This window comes from Gopherus evgoodei, chromosome 6 (assembly GCF_007399415.2).
Source record: "Gopherus evgoodei ecotype Sinaloan lineage chromosome 6, rGopEvg1_v1.p, whole genome shotgun sequence".
In the NCBI taxonomy this organism is placed as follows: Eukaryota; Metazoa; Chordata; order Testudines; family Testudinidae; genus Gopherus; species Gopherus evgoodei.
The window spans coordinates 47604281-47622953 of record NC_044327.1 but is presented as its reverse complement, the minus strand read 5'-3'; the positions used below and the strand labels follow the sequence as shown (position 1 = coordinate 47622953).

At 52.8% G+C, this 18673-nt stretch overlaps 1 protein-coding gene across 7 annotated transcripts in view; it reads right to left on the bottom strand.

Moving 5' to 3' along the window:
• AOPEP (aminopeptidase O (putative)) overlaps positions 1–18673 on the bottom strand; it is a 350923-nt gene that overhangs the window by 172440 nt on the left and 159810 nt on the right. For 6 of the 7 annotated variants that reach the window (XM_030566094.1, XM_030566098.1, XM_030566099.1 and 3 more), the window contains one exon: positions 6077–6266. The exons of the other annotated variant lie outside the window; for it this stretch is intronic. In XM_030566094.1, coding sequence (XP_030421954.1) covers positions 6077–6266 — 190 coding nt within the window. The remainder of the gene's footprint in view (positions 1–6076; positions 6267–18673) is intronic. 7 annotated transcript variants of the gene reach the window in all.

The window sequence follows — 18673 nt, the reverse complement described above, 5'->3', positions numbered from 1 at the left end:
TCGGAGTGAAATGTGGCAGAATAAAACTGCTGAGCCAGAGGCTACAGCCTCTCTTGACTGCTGAACCAGGGCATACTGCGAAGCAAAGGTATGGACCGAAGACCAATGGAGCTTCGCGACAGATCTCGTGGGTAGAAACACGAGCCAGCAAGGCGGCAGATGAAGCCTGAGCCCTGGTAGAATGCACAGTGATGTGGCTTAGGGAAATATGAGCCAAATCATAACAAGTGGGGATGTCCGTCATCACCCAAGAGGAGATCCTCCGAGAGGAAAACAAGCAAGCCCTCCCTTTGGCCCGCTACCGGGGCAGAGCTGGGGCACCTTAGGAAATGATTCTGTCAGCACAATATAATGCGAGCACTCCACAGATGTCCAAGGAGTGCAACGGTTATGCCCATTGCGTTGAGCTGTGGGTAACATGAAAGGCCAAAACACCTTAGGGAGGAAAGCCGGGTGCGGTCATAACTGCACCTTGTCTTTGTGGAACCTTCGTAAGAGCTCTGATCTCAGAGACCCGTCTGGCCAAGACTAGGTTGAGGTCCCAGGGCGGGGCTGGGCGGCGCACCCGAGGGTGCAAGCGCTCCAAGCCCTTGAGGGACCTCGAACCCATAGAGCGTGGGAAACTGAACGTCCATCTTAGCCTGCTGGAAGGTAGGGATGGCCACTGAGAGTATCCTCAGCGATGATACCGCCAGATCCTGCCGCTGAAGGCCAGAGGCAGGCCAAATAGAGGGGATCGAGACCTCAGCAGGAGCAAGATCGAGCGTACTGCAGCTGTAAAGGAAACGCTTCCACCTGGCTCGGTACGTTGACCAGGTGGAAGGCTGCCTGTCACCCCGACTCAGGTACGCAGGAGCCACCGTGAGGCGAAGAGGCTGCAGGTCCGAGTGACGAAGCCTGTCATTGCCCTGAGTGATGAGGTCTGGGCTGACAGGCCGAGCAACGTGGTATGTCAGTGCTGCCTGGACCACTCTGGAGTGATCATGATGATGCACGCTCTGCCCCTGCGGAGTTTGAGCAGGACGTAACGAACCAGTGGGAACAGTGGGGAGGCATAATGCAGTTGGCTGTTCCACGGCATCAGGAATGCGTCCAAGATCGATTCCGAGGAGAGACCTTGGAAGGAGCAGAACACCTGGCATTTCCTGCTCTCGCGGTGAGCGAACAGGTCTGTGTGAGGAAACATCTCCACTTCCGGAAAGCGGGACGCCTCACATGGGGCAGAGTGATCACTCGTAAGACAGGAAAAACCTGCTGAGTCAAAGAGTTAAGACGTTCCGAACGCCTGGGAGAAAGGACGTCGCCAGCTCCATCGAGTGGGCCATGCAAAAGACCCGGAAATGGATGGCCTCCTGACAAAAAAGGGGGGAGGACTATGTCCCCCCTGAATACTTATGAAGCACCTGGCCCTTGTGTTGGCTGTAAACACCGAGATACAACGGCCTCGCAGCTGCCGCTGGAACCCCTGGCATGCCAGGCGGACTACTCTCATTTTTGGGGCATTAACGAGGAATGCCAGCTTCTTAGAAGACCAAAGGCCTTAAGCTCGGAGGCGACCATGGGCACTCGAGCAGAGAGATGATGCGTCCGCCGTCAGGGGCAGTGAGGGCTGGGGCGGATGAAACCGCATCCCTGTCCACACCAAGGAGGGAGTTAGCCACCACTCTAGGGAGCCTAAGACGTTCGAGGGAACGGTGACTACCATGACCATTGGCTCCCTATCCAAGCGGTACGCCGAGGTGGGCCGGACTTGGAGAGGACGGAGGCGGAGCTTGGCGTGTTTGGTTACAAACTTGCGGGCAACCATGGGCCCAGGAGACTGAGACAAGAGCGAGCTGAGGTCGTTGGGAAAGCCTTCAGACCTCAGATGATTGTTGCCCTCGCCTAAAACCGCAGTTGTGATAAGCAGGCTCCGGCTAGGTAGGAGACCAGGATAGCCCCTAGGAAGCCCAACCTCTGCGTGGGAACCAGAGTGGATTGCTCTATAGTAATCATCAGGCCTTGATCTGTGAATAAGACCGTGACGATGCCCACGGCTGAGCGGTTTGTGTCTCAGAGTCTCCTCGGATAAGCGAATCGTCCAGATACGGAAAAACGCATATCCGACATCTGCGACGGAAGGCGGCGACTATGGCCGTAAACCGGGAGTATTCACCGCTGGCTATAAAGCGGAGGCATCTCCCGTGTGGAGGGAAGATGGCACTGCGAAAGTACGCGTCCTTCATATCCAGGGCGGCATAGTAGCCCCCAGGAGGCAAGGATGGAATAATGGTTCCCAGGGATACCATGTAGAACTTCAACCTTATCCTAAACCGGTTGAGTCCATGCAGGACCAGGGAGGTCTGAGACCTGTGTTCGAGTGGGGGACTAGGGCATAACGGGAGTAAAACCCCTTGCCCCTTTCGTCCGCTGAAGGGGGACAGGGCTGGAGCAAATTAAAGGTGGTACCTATGCTCCATCGTGCGCAGGACCCAGCGATCTGAAAGTAACTGGGGCCATGCCAGGAGAAAGCGGGATCGGGATCCCGTCCTGCGACTGGTACACCGCCCTCCGGCGAACCTTGGAAGGTCCGTCTTTGGTCCCAGTGGTAATTGCGAGGGACCTTGACTTTGGCTTTTTAGGGGGCCTGACGTTTGTCTGCAACCACCTTGGCCTTGCCGTTTTCCAGAGTTCTGCCTCTGGCTAGGCACAGAGTATGGCGGCTGGGGCCCTAAAGGCCTGCGTTTGGTCGCTGGCGTATACATGCTGAGACGCATTAGGACCCTATTGTCCAGCAGGCTTCGCAGTCTGGGGCTGTCTCTGCCGCGAAGATGCCTTTTCCAACAAAGGGTAAATTCTTTCCCCCGTCCTCCAAGATGGCAGCGAACTCCAGGTGGGAGGTTCGTGGGAGAAACTCCTCCACCCAGGTGCTATAATTATCGCAGCTAAGCAAGGCTTGTTGCTTTGCTACCCAGAGGTGCAGGGCCCCTGCAGAGTACACCTTGCATTCGCCAAGGCTCTTTCTGCTTCGGGGCTGGCGCCCGCTGGCCATCATATCAGGATCGTGGTCCTGAGCATAAAATCTGCGCATATGGGCTGACACGAATGCGTGTCCGGACGGCCATGGAGGTACTAAAAGAAGGCATGGGCCGAGTCTCTGACTCACTCGGACCTTGCCCAACTCGGCACCGGGGACCGGCATCGGGAGGCGTATCGGTACCTGGAACGAGATCCAGACCCGCAACCAGAACGGTGTTGGGAGGTCGACCGAGATCTCGAGGCTCGGAGAAGAGCTACAGGAGTCAAGGTACCTGCCCCGGTGCCAGATGTCGGAACGGTGCCGATAGCGGGTCGGCGAACGGGATACCGACCGGTGCAGCGAGTGTGACCAGTACCGAGGAAAACAGCACCGGGACTGCCAGTGGTGTCCGGCGTGCCGACAGGATTTGGAGTGTCTGCGGGACCGTGATCATGAACGGTGCCGCTCTGCTGTACTGACAGGGGACAGTCCCTTGAAGAGACTGTATTACCCGTACCGGCGGTGCCCGGGTCAGGCAGCACTGACTCTGTCATGGCACTGAGAGCCCTCGCCGTTGGTAACATCTCCGGCGTGCAGGGAACAGCAGGCTCAACCACAGTGCGTACTGGGGAGCTGTCAGGCACCGGATTCGACGGCCCTCGTGGGGCCGGGATCCACGGTACCGAGGTCATCAGAGCTTCGGTAGGAGCCGGTGCCGGGCGAACCGAGTTAGATAAGCTGTCTGGCTGCGGTGCCGTCAGCACTGAAGCAGCGGGAGTAATACGCTCAACCACGGCGCGTGCCGGGGAGCCGTCGGGCACCGGATTCGATAGCCCTTGTGGGACTGGAATCGACGGTGCCGATGTTGTCGGTGCCTCAGAGGCTTCGGTTGGCATGGAAGCAGCCGGAGCAGGAGCTCAACCACGGCGCGTGCCGGGGAGCCGTCAGGCACCGGATTCTACGGCCCTTGCGGGACCGGGATCGACGGTGCCGACGTCATCGGTGCCGCAGCAGGTGTCGGTGCCGGGCGATCCGACTTAGACTAGCCCTCTGGCCGCGGTGCCGTTGGCACGGAAGCAGCCGGAGCATTAGCTCGACCACGGCGCGTGCCGGGGAGCCGTCAGGCACCGGATACTACGGCCCTTGCGGGACCGGGATCGACGGTGCCGACGTCATCGGTGCCGCAGCAGGTGTCGGTGCCGGGCGATCCGACGTAGACGAGCTCTCTGGCTGCGGTGCCGCTGGCACGGAAGCAGCAGGAGCAATACGCTCAACCACGGCGCGTGCCGGGGAGCCGTCAGGCACCGGATTCTACGGCCCTTGTGGGACCGGGATCGACGGTGCCGACGCCATCGGTGCCGCAGCAGGTGTCGGTGCCGGGCGATCCGACGTAGACGAGCCCTTTGGCTGCGGTGCCGCTGGCACGGAAGCAGCAGGAGCAATACGCTCAACCACGGCGCGTGCCGGGGAGCCGTCAGGCACCGGATTCTACGGCCCTTGTGGGACCGGGATCGACGGTGCCGACGCCATCGGTGCCGCAGCAGGTGTCGGTGCCGGGCGATCCGAGGTAGACGAGCCCTCTGGCTGCGGTGCCGCTGGCACGGAAGCAGCAGGAGCAATACGCTCAACCACGGCGCGTGCCGGGGAGCCGTCAGGCACCGGATTCTACGGCCCTTGTGGGACCGGGATCGACGGTGACGACGTCATCGGTGCCGTAGCAGGTGTCGGCTCCGGGCGATCCGACTTAGACGAGCTCTCTGGCTGCGGTGCCGCTGGCACGGAAGCAGCAGGAGCAATACGCTCAACCACGGCGCGTGCCGGGGAGCCGTCAGGCACCGGATTCTACGGCCCTCGTGGGACCGGGATCGACGGTGTCGACGTCGTCGGTGCCGGGCGAGCCATCTTAGACGAGCTGTCTAGCTGTGGTGTAGCTGGCACAGAAGCAGCAGGAGCAGTAAGCTCTACCACGGCGCGAGCCGGGGAGCTGCCAGGCACCGGATTCCATGGTCCTGGGGGACTGGAATCGACGGAGCCGAAGTCATCGGTGCCTCTGCAGGTGACGGTGCCGGATAACGCAACTTAGGCGAGCTCTCTGGCTGCGATGCAGGTGGCACGGAAGTAGCGGGAGCAGGGGGCTCAACCACGGCGCGTGCCGGGGAGCCGCCAGGCACCAGCAGGAATCGTAGACTCTCTCGACCTCAGAAGAAGGGAGCGGTGCCGAGTCGACATCGGTGCCGGCGACGGTCGGTGCCGAAAGGCCTTGGTGGTACCGGCGGGGTCCGGTGCCGAGGAGGCGCTTCTGCCCGCCGCTTGAACATCGCTCGGCGCCCAAGGTGGAGGGATAAGTGAAAGTCCCGCACCTTTTTGTTCTCGGCTTAAAAGCCTTGCAAATGGGGCACTTATCTGTCAAGTGTGATTCCCTGAGGCACTTCAAACAGGAGTCATGTAGATCTCTCTTCGGCCGCGGCTTCTGGCAAGCCGGGCCCCTTTAAAAACCCCGTGAGCCATGCATGGCTCCGGCACTGGGCTCATGGAAGGGGCTACTTCCTGAACCCCGCTAACTAAACTAACCATGTTAGCAAAGAAAACACGTATAACCATACAAATATATATATAAAAGTGTTATAACTGCATAATTATATACGAGAAAACGAGTAGCTAGGGAAGTGGAGGTCAGCTAAGCCGCGCTCCACTGTTCCAACGACCGACACGGGCGGTAAGAAGGAACTGAGGAGCGGGTGGGCCGGCAGGAGTATATATGGAGCGCCATGGTGGCGCCACTCTAGGGGGCGACCTGCCGGCCCACTGAGTTGCTAGGGTAAAAGTTTGCCGACGAATGTGCACGCGCGGCGCGTACACCTAACTGGAATGGATATGAGCAATCACTCGAAGAAGAAGTAAGGATTTTAAACAAATTTATAATGCTACTGGAATCTGCATTCTAACAGATGTAGCCTCAGAATGTACTACTTTTAAATACAGATTTATAGTAATTTCTTTCAATTTAATATTAAGGCATTCCGTTAAAGAGCATTTTAATTTCTAAATAGAAAACAGAATGGTGATCTGTCTTCATACCTGTTGTGCTACTGCCCAAAATACATCTTCCAAGTAAGTAGCAAACCCTTCACTTATCCATTCTTCAGTCCAGTCACGAGCACCAATGGCCAATCCAAACCAAGCATGAGCAATTTCATGGCACAGACGTGTTCCACAGAGATGGCTCCCTCCAGTTAATACGCTCTGTGACAGGAAGATGATGTGTGGGCTGCATAATATGAAGGACAAAACACATTATAGTCCTGTTACAGCATGCATTGCATGGTTATAGTAATATGTAGACTTTATTAGCCTTGTCAGCCTGTTATTACTATATGCATGTTAGGTCATGACAGGTAGTTTATAGCTTGGGCGTTTTTAGGAATTAGGTTGCACTTTATTGTCGTCTGGCAGAGATTCAAGCTAAAATTCTGCCAGTTTTTTCATATTCAACCATCAAACATATATTACCTTCAATAAGTAACTTAAACCAAAGTTTTACATTTTTCAAATTACAAGGCTGATTTATTTCAGTGGAAGCATTTATATTTAAGCTAGGATAATAAAAGAAGAGCAGGTGTGAATACAAGCAGGAGATATTTATTAGTAAAATGATCAAAGTAGGAAATAAATACAACAAAAATGGTTTCAAAAGAAAACAAGTTGCTATCCAAAGGCAACAAAAAAGCACATAGGATAAAGCACACACACAAGCCATATTTGATTTGTTACAATCCAGACAAGTTAATAAACATGATACAGTCTAAGAGCCATATGCTTCAATCACTATGAGGTGCATAGGGAAGCAGAAAGCCCTTTACCACATTGATACAGTTGAGGGAAGGCAGAGGGGAAATGTGGATACATGGTGTGTTCTTCCCCACTCTGCATAGTCACCACCACATCTCAATGAATATAACAGAACACCTGTACTAAGGGAAGGTCTGGTCTGATGGGGGAGGAACTGGGGAAAATACTATATGTGGTATAATTCACTACGGAAAATGCTTAAATTGCATTGCAAATTATGGCTGCTATGCTCTGCTTTCTGAGACAGCTTCGTCTACACTTATGTCCAATGGAAATTCAGTGCTCCAGTAAAGTTACATAACTACTCTTGTAATAAGGTGCTTCTTGGTGCGAGTAAGGGGGCAGAATTTGGCTCTAGGTGGTTGTTATCCAAGGGATTAAAGGAGCATTACCAGACCAGTGCTGCCAGTGCCACAAATGGGACTGGAAAAGGGACAGAGCTAGGGTCCTTTCATACATGTGTAAGGTTGCCAACAGTAATCACACAAACCCAAACATCCTTGCTCCGCCCCTGCTCTGCCTCTTTTCTGTGGCCCCACCCCCCCTCCATCACTCGCTCTCCCCCACCCTCAATCACTTTCACCAGGCTGGGGCAGGGGTTTGGAGGGTGGGAGGGGGCTCCAGGCTGAGCCTGGGGCAGGGAGTTGGGATGCAGGAGGAGGTGTGGGATGCAAGCTCTGGGAGAGAGTTTGGGTGCTGGAGGGGGCTCAGGGCTGGGGGCGGGGGTTGGGGTGCAAGTATAGGCTCAGCGAGGGGGCTCAGGACTGGGACAGGGGATTGGGGTATGGGAGGGGTGCGGGCTCTGGGAGGCAGTTTGGGTGCAGGAGGGGGCTCAGGACTAGGGCAGGGGTGTGGGAGGGGGTGAGGGCTCTGACCTGGTGGCAGTTACCTCAGATGGCTCCTGGTCGGTGGTGCAGTGGAGCTCAGGTAGGCTACCTGCCTGCCCTGGCCACATGCCACTCCTGGAAGTGGCCAGCATGTCCCTGCGGCCCCTGGTGGGGGGTGGGCAGGGTTCTCTGCATGCTGCCCACACCCCGAGCGCTGATGCCACAGCAATGAGAACTGCAGCCAATGGAAGCTCAGGGGGCAGTACCTGTGGGCAGGGGCGGCACACGGAGCTCCCTGACCCCCCCCCCCCCCCAGGGGCTGCAGGGTTGTGACGGCCGCTTTCGGGAATGGCATGGGACCAGGTCAGGTAGGGAGCCTGCCTTAGCCCTGCTGTGCAGCCAGACTTTTAGCAGCATAAAAATCTCCCAGTTTGGCTTCAGTGGCCTCTGGGAGATAGAGCCCAATTCTGAGAGACTCCTGGCAAAACCGGGAGGGTTGGCAACCCTATGCACATGGACTGACATCCAGTATTTCCTTTCTAATCTCAGGTACCCTCTGCCTCCACTTAATCCATATTCCAAATGTTTTCCAAGATCCACACAGTCCGAGGTGACGCAGCATAGTGGTAAAGAACAGCAAGTTTTAGAGGCAAGTCTCACCTCCTGAACATGGGCCACACGGCCTTACGATATTTCCAAGAAGCAGATTCTATTCATCAAAGATCTTCTCCAACCCACCCTACCCTTTCGTTAGAAATGTTAAAACACCCACAGTTCTCTTGCAACTTAGTCTGCATGTCTGGATCTGACATCTTAACTTAAAACATCGTGGCTTGTGGTTAAACAAACAACAACAACAAAAATCCCATACAATAACCATCTTCTTATAAAATAATAAGTTCAGAAAAGCAGGTTAAATGCACTTAAATCTGCTAGTATCACAACACACATAGCAAAAAGCTGAAGCACTAGTAAAGGGATCAAGTTACAGAGAACAAAGAGCAAGAATAAATAGCACTTCTCCAAATCTCTACAAAAATCGACTCAGATTATCAAGAACAACAACAAAAAAGGGAGAGGAAAAAAGCACAGAAGCTGCTGAACATGATGAGACACTTCATTTGATTACCAACCCCCTGTTGAGAAGAATAACTGCAACATAGGGGTATTACTTTGGTCATTTTTAAGTAAATGACCACTAGCTGTGGCATGTGCAGTTCTACAAAGAAAAAACACAGAAATGTATCAAGCAAATAACATTCCAGACATACTGTTGGCAGCGTTTCGACCATTTGGCTAAACAAAACAAGGATAACTTCATGCTTTATAAACAGGCTCAGATTAGGGTATGCATTTTAAGTATCTACTAAACATACATATGGAAATAAAGGTAGAGCTTGTATTCCCAGTGTCACAGTTTCTATTCTAAGTTATTTAAATAACAGGAAGGTCACACTTCGGCAATATGCATCTTTTGTGGAAAAATAATTCATTTTTTTATGTGGAAATATATTCAAGGCACATTCAGTCCAAAATGAAAATGCGAAGCTTTCGAAACGAATGGAAAATAAAAGGTGTGTAGGAGCAAAATTTCATTTTAGAGAATTTGTGCTCACGTTGCCGCCCTTGCTCTGAGAATACTTCAAATGCTCCCCTTTATTTTGCTCGCTGTCATCATGCAGGACGTTCCTCCATTTTAGGGCATCACATAATTCCCCTCTACAGCTTATCAACCCCACTCCTAAGACTGCCAGAGGTGCCACCAAAGAGCAATGTAGGGTGCTTGTTTATCCAAACCTCACCTTTTCTAAAGGCTGAACATGTGGCCTCGACAGAACATCCAGTTCCTACTGATCCAGGAAGAAGTTTGAGTCTTCAACTAGTCCCATGTATTTACTTTATAGAAATTCTAACTTTCCAGCATATATTTGAAGACCATATATTTAGGCCTTCAACTAGTCCCATGTATTTACTTTATAGAAATTCTAACTTTCCAGCATATATTTGAAGACCATATATTTAGGCCCCCTTATTCTCACAAGACACTACGTTCTGTCAGATTATGTGGGATGTCAGCTATACCCATCAACATTATCTACATTTTTTTACGACCTGTATCATTCCCAAAGGGCTTGATAAATACAACAATGCTCCATGTGAAGCCTAGGATAACAGGGATGATGATATAGTTGTAACATATAGTAGTCCAACAGAATTTTCCATCAAGGATATGAATGTTGTGTCCTTGTCATTAACATGATTTACTGATACTAAGCTCAAGGTTTAGTACCTGTTGTCAGGAACTCTTGATGTCTACATTCTAGGATACAATCCAGCATTTTAACCCTTGAGGTGCAAATGTGTCTGAACACTACATTCCCAAATGAGTGCGATCTTCACATTTGCCACCAATTCCTAAGGTTTGTACTAATATTCTGGACTACTTCACCTGACATATTCCAGCACCAACATCATGTCATTTTAACTACTATCATGCTGTAAGTAAGGGCAGTCAGCCTTCAGACAATTAACAATCTGCAACTCAGTTGTTTTTCTTTCAGGAAATGTGTTGAGTAAAGGAGATATATATTATTCCTGACCTGTGCTGTTACTTAGAACAATGGACTTTCTCTATCAATGATATTTTCAAAATGAAAATATTTAAACTCTGATTGGCCCAAATAAGACGGTTACTCACCTTTGTAACTGTTGTTCTTCGAGATGTGTTCCTCATATCCATTCCAGTTAGGTGTGCGCGCGCCGCGTGCACGTTCGTCGGAGAAACTTTTACCCTAGCATCCCAGACGGGTCGGCTGGGCGCCCCCTGGAGTGGCGCCGCCATGGCGCCCAATATATACCTCAGCCGACCCGGCCACCCTTCAGTTCCTTCTTGCCGGCTACTCCGACAGTGGGGAAGGAGGGTGGGTTTGGAATGGATATGAGCAACACATCTCGAAGAACAACAGTTACAAAGGGGAGTAACCGTCTTTTCTTCTTCGAGTGATTGCTCATATCCATTCCAGTTAGGTGATTACCAAGCCTTACCTAGGCGGTGGGGTCGGAGTGAGATGTGGCGGTATTTTAGAACTGTTATGCCAAAGGACGCATCATCTCTTGATTGTCTGACTAGCGCATAGTGTGCAGTGAATGTGTGGACTGCACGGCATATCTCCTGGATAGGCACGTGCGCCAGGAAGGCTGCCGACAACGCCTGAGCTCTCGTGGAATGTGCCGTGAGATGGCCAGAGGGGACACGAGCTACAGTCACCCAGGAGGAAATCCTCTGAGAGGAGATTGGTTGACCTCTCATCCGTTCCGCAACCGCCACAAACAGCTGAGGGGACTTCCGGAATGGCTTTGTTCGCTCCATGTAGAAAGCGAGCGCTCTGCGTACATCTAAGGAGTGTAGCTGCCGTTCTCTCCGATAAGGGTGTGGCTTCGGGAAGAAGACCGGGAGGAAGATATCCTGGTTGGTATGGAAGGCAGACACAACCTTAGGGAGAAACGCTGGGTGGGGTTGTAGGTGCGCTTTGTCCTTATGGAAGACAGTGTAGGGTGGGTCCACTGTGAGAGCTCTCAGCTCGGAGACCCGTCTGGCTGATGTAATGGCCACCAAGAAGGCCGTCTTCTAAGACAGGTACGTGAGCGAGCAAGTCGCTAGTGGTTCAAATGGCGGGAGCGGGAGCCTCTTTAGGACCAAGTTAAGGTCCCAGGTAGGGGCAGGGTGGCGTGCAGGGGGGTAGAGACTCTCCAGGCCCTTAACAAATCTGGCGACTAGGGGGTGGGAGAATACGGAGCGGCCACCCTCTCCTGGTCGAAAGGCAGATATGGCCGCCAAGTGCACCTTTAACGAGGATGATGCCAGGCCCTGCTGCTTAAGGTACTAGAGGTAGTCCAGGACCGTGGGAATCGGGGTCTGCGTGGGGTTCACCCCCTGAGTAGCACACCAGCAGGAGAAGCGCTTCCACTTGGCCCTGTACGTTGAGCGAGTGGAAGGCTTCCTGCTGTTAAGGAGTATATGCTGGACCGGTGCGGAGCAGCTGAGCGCCACCGCGTTCAGCCATGCAGGAGCCACACCGTGAGGTGTAGGGCTCGTAGGTCCGGGTGACAGAGTCTGCCGTGATCCTGCGTGATCAGGTCTGGGTGGAGAGGAAGGGGGATTGGAGGGTCCACAGACAGGTCCAGCAAGGTGGTGAACCAGTGCTGTCTGGGCCACGCGGGTGCGATCAGGATTAGATGCGCTTTGTCCCTGCGTAGTTTCAACAGGACCTTGTGCACCAAAGGGAACGGAGGCAAGGCATACAGTAGGTTGTGGGACCATGGCAGGAGGAATGCGTCCGAGATCGACCCGGGAGAGAGGCCCTGAAAGGAGCAAAACTCCTGGCACTTCCTGTTGGACTTGATCGCGAAGAGGTCTATGTGGGGAAATCCCCACCTCTGGAAGATGGAATGGATGACATCCGGTCTGATCGACCATTCGTGGCATAGGAAGGATTGGCTGAGTCTGTCCGCCAGTGTGTTCTTGACCCCTGGGAGGAAGGATGCCACCAGATCTATCGACTGGGCTATACAGAAGTCCCAGAGTCGAATGGCTTCCTGACATAGGGGAGACGAACGGGTTCCCCCCTGTTTGTTGATATAGTACATGGCCGTTGTGTTGTCCGTGAGTACGGAAACACAACGGCCGTGCAGACGTCGTTGAAACGCCTGGCAGGCAAGGCGGACTGCCCTCAACTCCCGGACATTTATGTGGAGTGACAGCTCTTGGGACGACCAGAGGCCCTGGGTTCGCAGGTGCCCTAGGTGGGCCCCCCACCCCAGGGATGATGCATCAGTTGTTAGAGTCATCGACGGTGGCTGTGGATGGAATGGCATCCCTGCGCATACTAGGGATGGGGTCATCCACCAGTCGAGGGAGCGGAGAGGGTCGGGGGGGACCATCACCAATACATCTAGGTGGTCCCTGCCCGGGCGGAATACGGAATGAAGCCACGTTTGGAAGGGCCTCATTCGGAGCCTGGCATACTTCGTCACGTAAGTGCATGCGGACATATGTCTTAGTAGTGTGAGGCACGTGCGAGCCGAGGTGATTGGGGAGGCCTGCAAGCTCCGTATGATCAAGACAATAGTCTGGAAGCGGGCCTGAGGTAAGTAAGCCCTGGCCTGAGTCGAGTCCAGGGTCGCGCCTATGAAGTCCAACCTCTGTGTGGGGACCAGGCTGGATTTTTCAGCATTGAGAAGCAGGCCTAGCTGGGAAAAGAGGTCCGTAACTACCTCGACATGTCGCCATACCTGCGACTGGGAGGACCCCTTTAGCAGCCAGTCGTCGAGGTATGGGAACACGTGGATTTTCCACCGACGGAGGTGGGCGGCCACAATGGCCATGCACTTGGTAAACACCCTCGGGGCCGTGGAGACGCCGAAGGGTAGGACTGCGAACTGGAAGTGCTGATGTCTGACCGTGAAGCGAAGGTACTTCCTGTGCGGTGGAAAGATGGCGATATGGAAGTACGCGTCCTTCATGTCGAGGGCGGCATACCAGTCTCCAGGATCCAGGGACGGGATAATGGTTCCCAGGGAGATCATGCGGAACTTCAACTTGAGCATCCATCTGTTGAGGCCCCGCAGGTCTAGAATGGGCCTGAGACCTCCCTTGGATTTGGGCATCAGAAAATATCAGGAGTAGAACCCCTTGCCTCTCTCGCCTAGAGGTACCTCCTCTATCGCTCCTGCTGCGAGGAGAGAACGAACCTCCTGCAGAAGGGTTTGCTCGTGAGAGGGGTCCCTGAAGAGGGACCAGGAAGGGGGGCGGGAAGGGGACGAGGAAGCAAATTGCAGGTGGTATCCTTGCTTCACTGTACGCAACACCCAACGGTCTGAAGTTAACCGGGAGCACGCCAGGAGGAAGTGGGAGAGGCGGTTGGAGAAGGTAGGGGAAGGATCCTGTCTTGCGTCTGGTACGCTGTCCCCAGGCGCACCTTCAAAAGCCGGACTTGGAGCCCGGTGGTGCCTTGGAGGGCCCTTGGCTTTGGCCTCTCTGGGAGCCGGATTGGCGTCTGCGGCCCCCCCGACCATGCCGTCTACTGAGGTCCTGCCTCTGACGGGGTGGGAAGTATGGGCGTCGTGCTTGGGGCCTGAAGGGTCTACGCTGGGTGGAAGGTATATGCATCCCCAGTGAGCGTATGGTGACTCGATTGTCCTTCCGGTTTTACAATTTGGAGTCTGTCTTCTCCGAGAACAACCCTTTCCCGTCAAAGGGTAAGTCCTGGATGGTATATTGGAGTTCTGGAGGCAGGGTGGAAGCCTGAAGCCAGGAAATGCGCCTCATGGTTATTCCCGAGGCCAAGGTTCTGGCTGCCGAGTCAGCCTCGTCGAGGGAGGCCTGGAGAGAGGTCCTGGCCACCTTCTTACCCTCCTCCAGGAACGCATTAAAGTCCAGGCGGGAGTCCTGGGGTAGAAGCTCAGAGAACTTACCCACCTCCGCCCAGATATTATAGTTATAACGGCCCAATAGGGCCTGTTGGTTGGCCACACGGAGTTGCAAGGCCCCAGCTGAATACACCTTGCGCCCCATGAGGTCCATTCGTCTAGCTTCCTTGGCCTTGGGGGCCGGAGCCTGTTGGCCGTGCCGTTCCCTGTCGTTAACAGATTGGACAACTAGGGAGGAAAGAGGAGGGTGAACGTATAGGTACTCGTACCCCCGAGAAGGTACCATGTACTTCCTCTCCACTCCCTTAGCTGTCGGCGGGATGGAGGCTGGTGACTGCCACAGGTTATCGGCGGTGGACTGGATAGTCTTTATGAATGGGAGGACTACCCGGGTAGGTGCATCGGCAGAGAGGATGCTCACTACCGCGTCTTCAACCTCTGGGACCTCCTCTACCGGTAGGTTGATATTAAGGGCCACTCTACGGAGGAGGTCCTGGTGGGCTCTGAGGTCTATCGGTGGGGGTCCTGACGCTGAAGACCCAGCCACAGCCTCAGCTGGCGAGGAGGAGGAGGAGGATACTCCAGGAATGAGGGCATCCTGTGCGGTCTCCTGCTCCTGGACTGGTTCCTGCTCGAGTTGACCTGGGGAGTCTGGTGGTGGCTGTTTATCCAACTCAATCACGGGGGGGGCCGGAAACAGTGGCCTCTGGCACCCGATGTTCTGAGGTGGTAGAACGTGTCAGGGGCACGGGGCCACCCTGGGTCTGATGATATGCCCAGGGTGTTCAAAAACCCCACTGTTGGGCACCTGCGTCCTGCGGGCGGGGGTCCTGGAATACTCTCAGCGGTACTTCGGGATCCTGGTCCCGTTCATAGTAGCTACCCGCCTGGGAGGATGCCGACATGCCTCTAGACGGCCAAGGTGGAGCAGCAAAAGCTGGCACCGAGGTACCGACAGACCTTACACCTCTGGGTTGTGGTGACCGGTGTCTGTATTGGTGACGGTGTTGAGAGCGAGACCGGGACCTGCGACCGGCTCGGTGCCGGGAGGTCGACCGGGATCTCGAGTCCCTCTGTCTCGATCTGCTCCTGGAGGCGTGGCGCCCACTGCGGTGCCGTGAGCTGGAGCGGTACCGCGAGTACCGGGTTGACGCTCGAGATGTCGACCGGTGCCGGGATCCTGACTGGTACGGAGGTGATCAATGCCGGGAGCCTGACCGGTGCCGAGGTGATCAGTGCCGGGAGCCTGACCGGTGCCGAGACCGAGATCGACGTCGAGAGCCTGAGCGACGCATCGATGCCGAACGTCCGTGGGACCGCGATGTGGAGCAGTGCCGGTCTGCTATGCTGACCGAAGCTGGTCTGGTCAGGGTCGGTTTGCCCATGGAGTGTAGTACCCGCACCGGCGGTGCCGGGGGTAAGGGCAGCGGTGCCTCTGTGATCGCAATGAGATCCCTCGCTGCGGGAAACGTCTCCGGGGTAGAAGGCGAAGCAGGCTCTACCACAGTGTGCACCGGGGAGCCGCCAGGTGCCGGACTCGACGGCCCTCGTGGGGTCGACTGGCTTAGACGGTGCCGCAGCAGGTATCGTTGCCGGGCGGTCCGTTTTTGGCGCAGGCTCTAACTGCGAGGCAGTTGATGTCGGGGTGATTTGCGCCTTCGCCGCCTTCGGCCTCGGGGAGAGGGAGCGGCTCGGAGTCGGTTTCGGTGCCAGCGGCGGCCAGTGCCGTGAGTCTTTGCTGGCAGCGCTCGGTGCGGTGGCGGTGCCCTTGCTTACCGGCTGACTTGTGCTCAGTGCCGAGAGCGAAGGTGTCAGGGCCGCTTCCATAAGGAGCTGCCTTAATCTAATGTCCCGCTCCTTCTTGGTTCTCGGTTTGAAGGACTTGCAAATCGAGCACTTAGCCGATAAGTGCGACTCCCCGAGGCACTTCAAGCAGGAGTCATGCGGGTCTCCAACTGGCATGGGCTTGTGACAAGCTGAGCACTGCTTGAAACCCGATGAGCCGGGCATGAGCTCCGGCTCCCGGTGCGGGGAAGGGGGGGGTCCCCGATCCCCTCAAACTACAACTAATAACTACACTAATAACACTAGTTAACTAACTGACTAATAATTATATATATATATATATATATATATATATATATGTGTACAATAATAAACTATAATTACTATATACACGATAGCGAAATGAGCTGCTAGGGAGTGTGGAGGTCAGCGAAGCCGCGCTCCACAGTTCCAACGACCGACACAGGCGGCAAGAAGGAACTGAAGGGTGGCCGGGTCGGCTGGGGTATATATTGGGCGCCATGGCGGCGCCACTCCAGGGGGCGCCCAGCCGACCCGTCTGGGCTGCTAGGGTAAAAGTTTCTCCGATGAACATGCACGCGGCGCGCGCACACCTAACTGGAATGGATATGAGCAATCACTCGAAGAAGAATCTGCAGTTTCTTTTCAGGCATTCAGGCAAAGCTTTAAACTAACACAGTAGGGACTACCATAGGGTTTGGTGCATACGGCTAAAACATGAAACAGAATAATCAGTAAGATAAAGAGAAAATAAATATTCAAAAAAAATGTCTTAGAATAGCCATACTGGGTAGGACCAGTGGTCCATCTAGCCCAGGATCCTGTCTTCCAGCAGTGACCCGTGCCAGAGGGAATGAACAGAACAGGACAATTTTCAAGTGATCCATGCTCTCTCATCCAATCCCAGCTTCTGGCAGTCAGACGTTTAGGGACATCCAGAGCATGGGGTTATGTTCCTGACCATTAACAATAATACCCGTTGATGGTCCTATCCTCCATGAATTTATCCAATTTTTTTTTAACACAGTTATATTTTTGGCCTTCACAACATCCCTTGGCAATGAGTTCCAAAGATTGACTGTGCGTTGTATGAAGAAGTACTTCTTTATGTTTCCTTTAAACCTTCTGCCATTAATTTCATTGAGTGATCCCTGGTTCTTGTGTTATATGAAGGAGTAAATAACATTTCCCTATTCACTTTCTCCACATCATTCATGAGTTTATAGATCTCTATCACATTTCCCCTTAGTCATTTCTTCTCTCAGCTGAACAGTCCCAGTCTTTTTAATCTCTCCTTGTATGGAAGCTGTTCCATATTCCTAATCATTTTGGTTGCCTTTCTTGGTACCTTTTCCAATGCCAGCATGTCTTTTTTGAGATAGGGCAACCAAAACTGCATGCAGTATTCTAGGTGTGGGCGTACCAGGGATTAATACAGTGGAATTATGATATTTTCTGGTTTTTTATTTACCCTGTCCTAATGATTCCTAACATTTTGCTGTACATTGAGCAGATGTTTTCAAAGAATTATCTACGATGACTCCAAGATCTCTTTCTTGAGTGGTAACAGGTAACTTGGACCTCATCATAATGTCTAGTTGGCATTATGTTTTCCAAGTGCATTTATCAACACTGAATTTCATCTGCCATTTTGTTGCCCAGTCATCAAGTTCAGGGAAATCTCTTTCTAACTCTTCACAGTCTGCTTTGGACTAAACTATCTTGAGCAACTTTGTGTCATCTGAAAACTTTGCCCTCTCACTGTTCACCCCTTTTCCAAGTCATTTACTGGTCGCAGTACAGATCCTTGGGGAATCCTGCTATTAACCTCTCTCCGCTGTTAAAACTGACCATTTATTCCTAGGGACCTTGTCAAAGGCTCTCTGAAAGTCCAAATACACTATCAACTGGATCACCCTCGTCTACATGCTTGTGGACACCCTCAAAGAATTCTAATCAATTGGTAAGACATGATTTGCCTTTACAAAGCTGTCTTGACTCTTCCCCAACATACTATGTTCATCTAGGTATCTGATAATTCTGTTCTTTTCATTTCAACCAATTTCTCTGGAACTGAAGTTAGGCTTACTGGCCTGTAATTGTTCGGATCACCTCTGTTGATTACATTAGCTATTCTCCAGTTATCTGGTACAGGGGCTGATTTAAGTGATAGATTATATATTACAGGTAGTAGTTCTACAATTTCATATCTGAGCTCCTTCACAACTCTTGGGTGAATACCATCTAGTCCTGGTGATTAATTACTGCTTAATGTATTGATTTGTTCCAGAACCTCCTCTATTGACAACTCAATCAGAGACAGTTCCTCAGATTTGTCACCTGAAAAGAATGGCTCAGGTATGGAAATCTCCCTCACATCCTCTGTAGTGAAGATCTATGCAAAGTAGTACATTTAGCTTCTCCGCAATGGCCTTTTCTACCTCGAATGCTCCTTTACCACCTTGATCATCCAGTGGCCCCCCCTAACTAATTGGCAGGCTTCCTGCTTCTGATGTATTTACGAATTTTTTTGCTCTTAGTTTTTGTGTCTTTTGCTACTTGCTCTTCAAAATCTTTTTTGGTCTGCCTAATTATACTTTTACACATGACTTGCCAGAGTTTTTGCTCCTTTTTATTTTCCTCAGTAGAATTTGACTTCCAATTTTTAAAAGGGTGTCTTTTTGCATCTAACCATCTCTTTTACTCTGTTGTTTATCCATGGTGGCATTTTTTGATCCTGTTTTATTTTGTCTTTTGGGACATA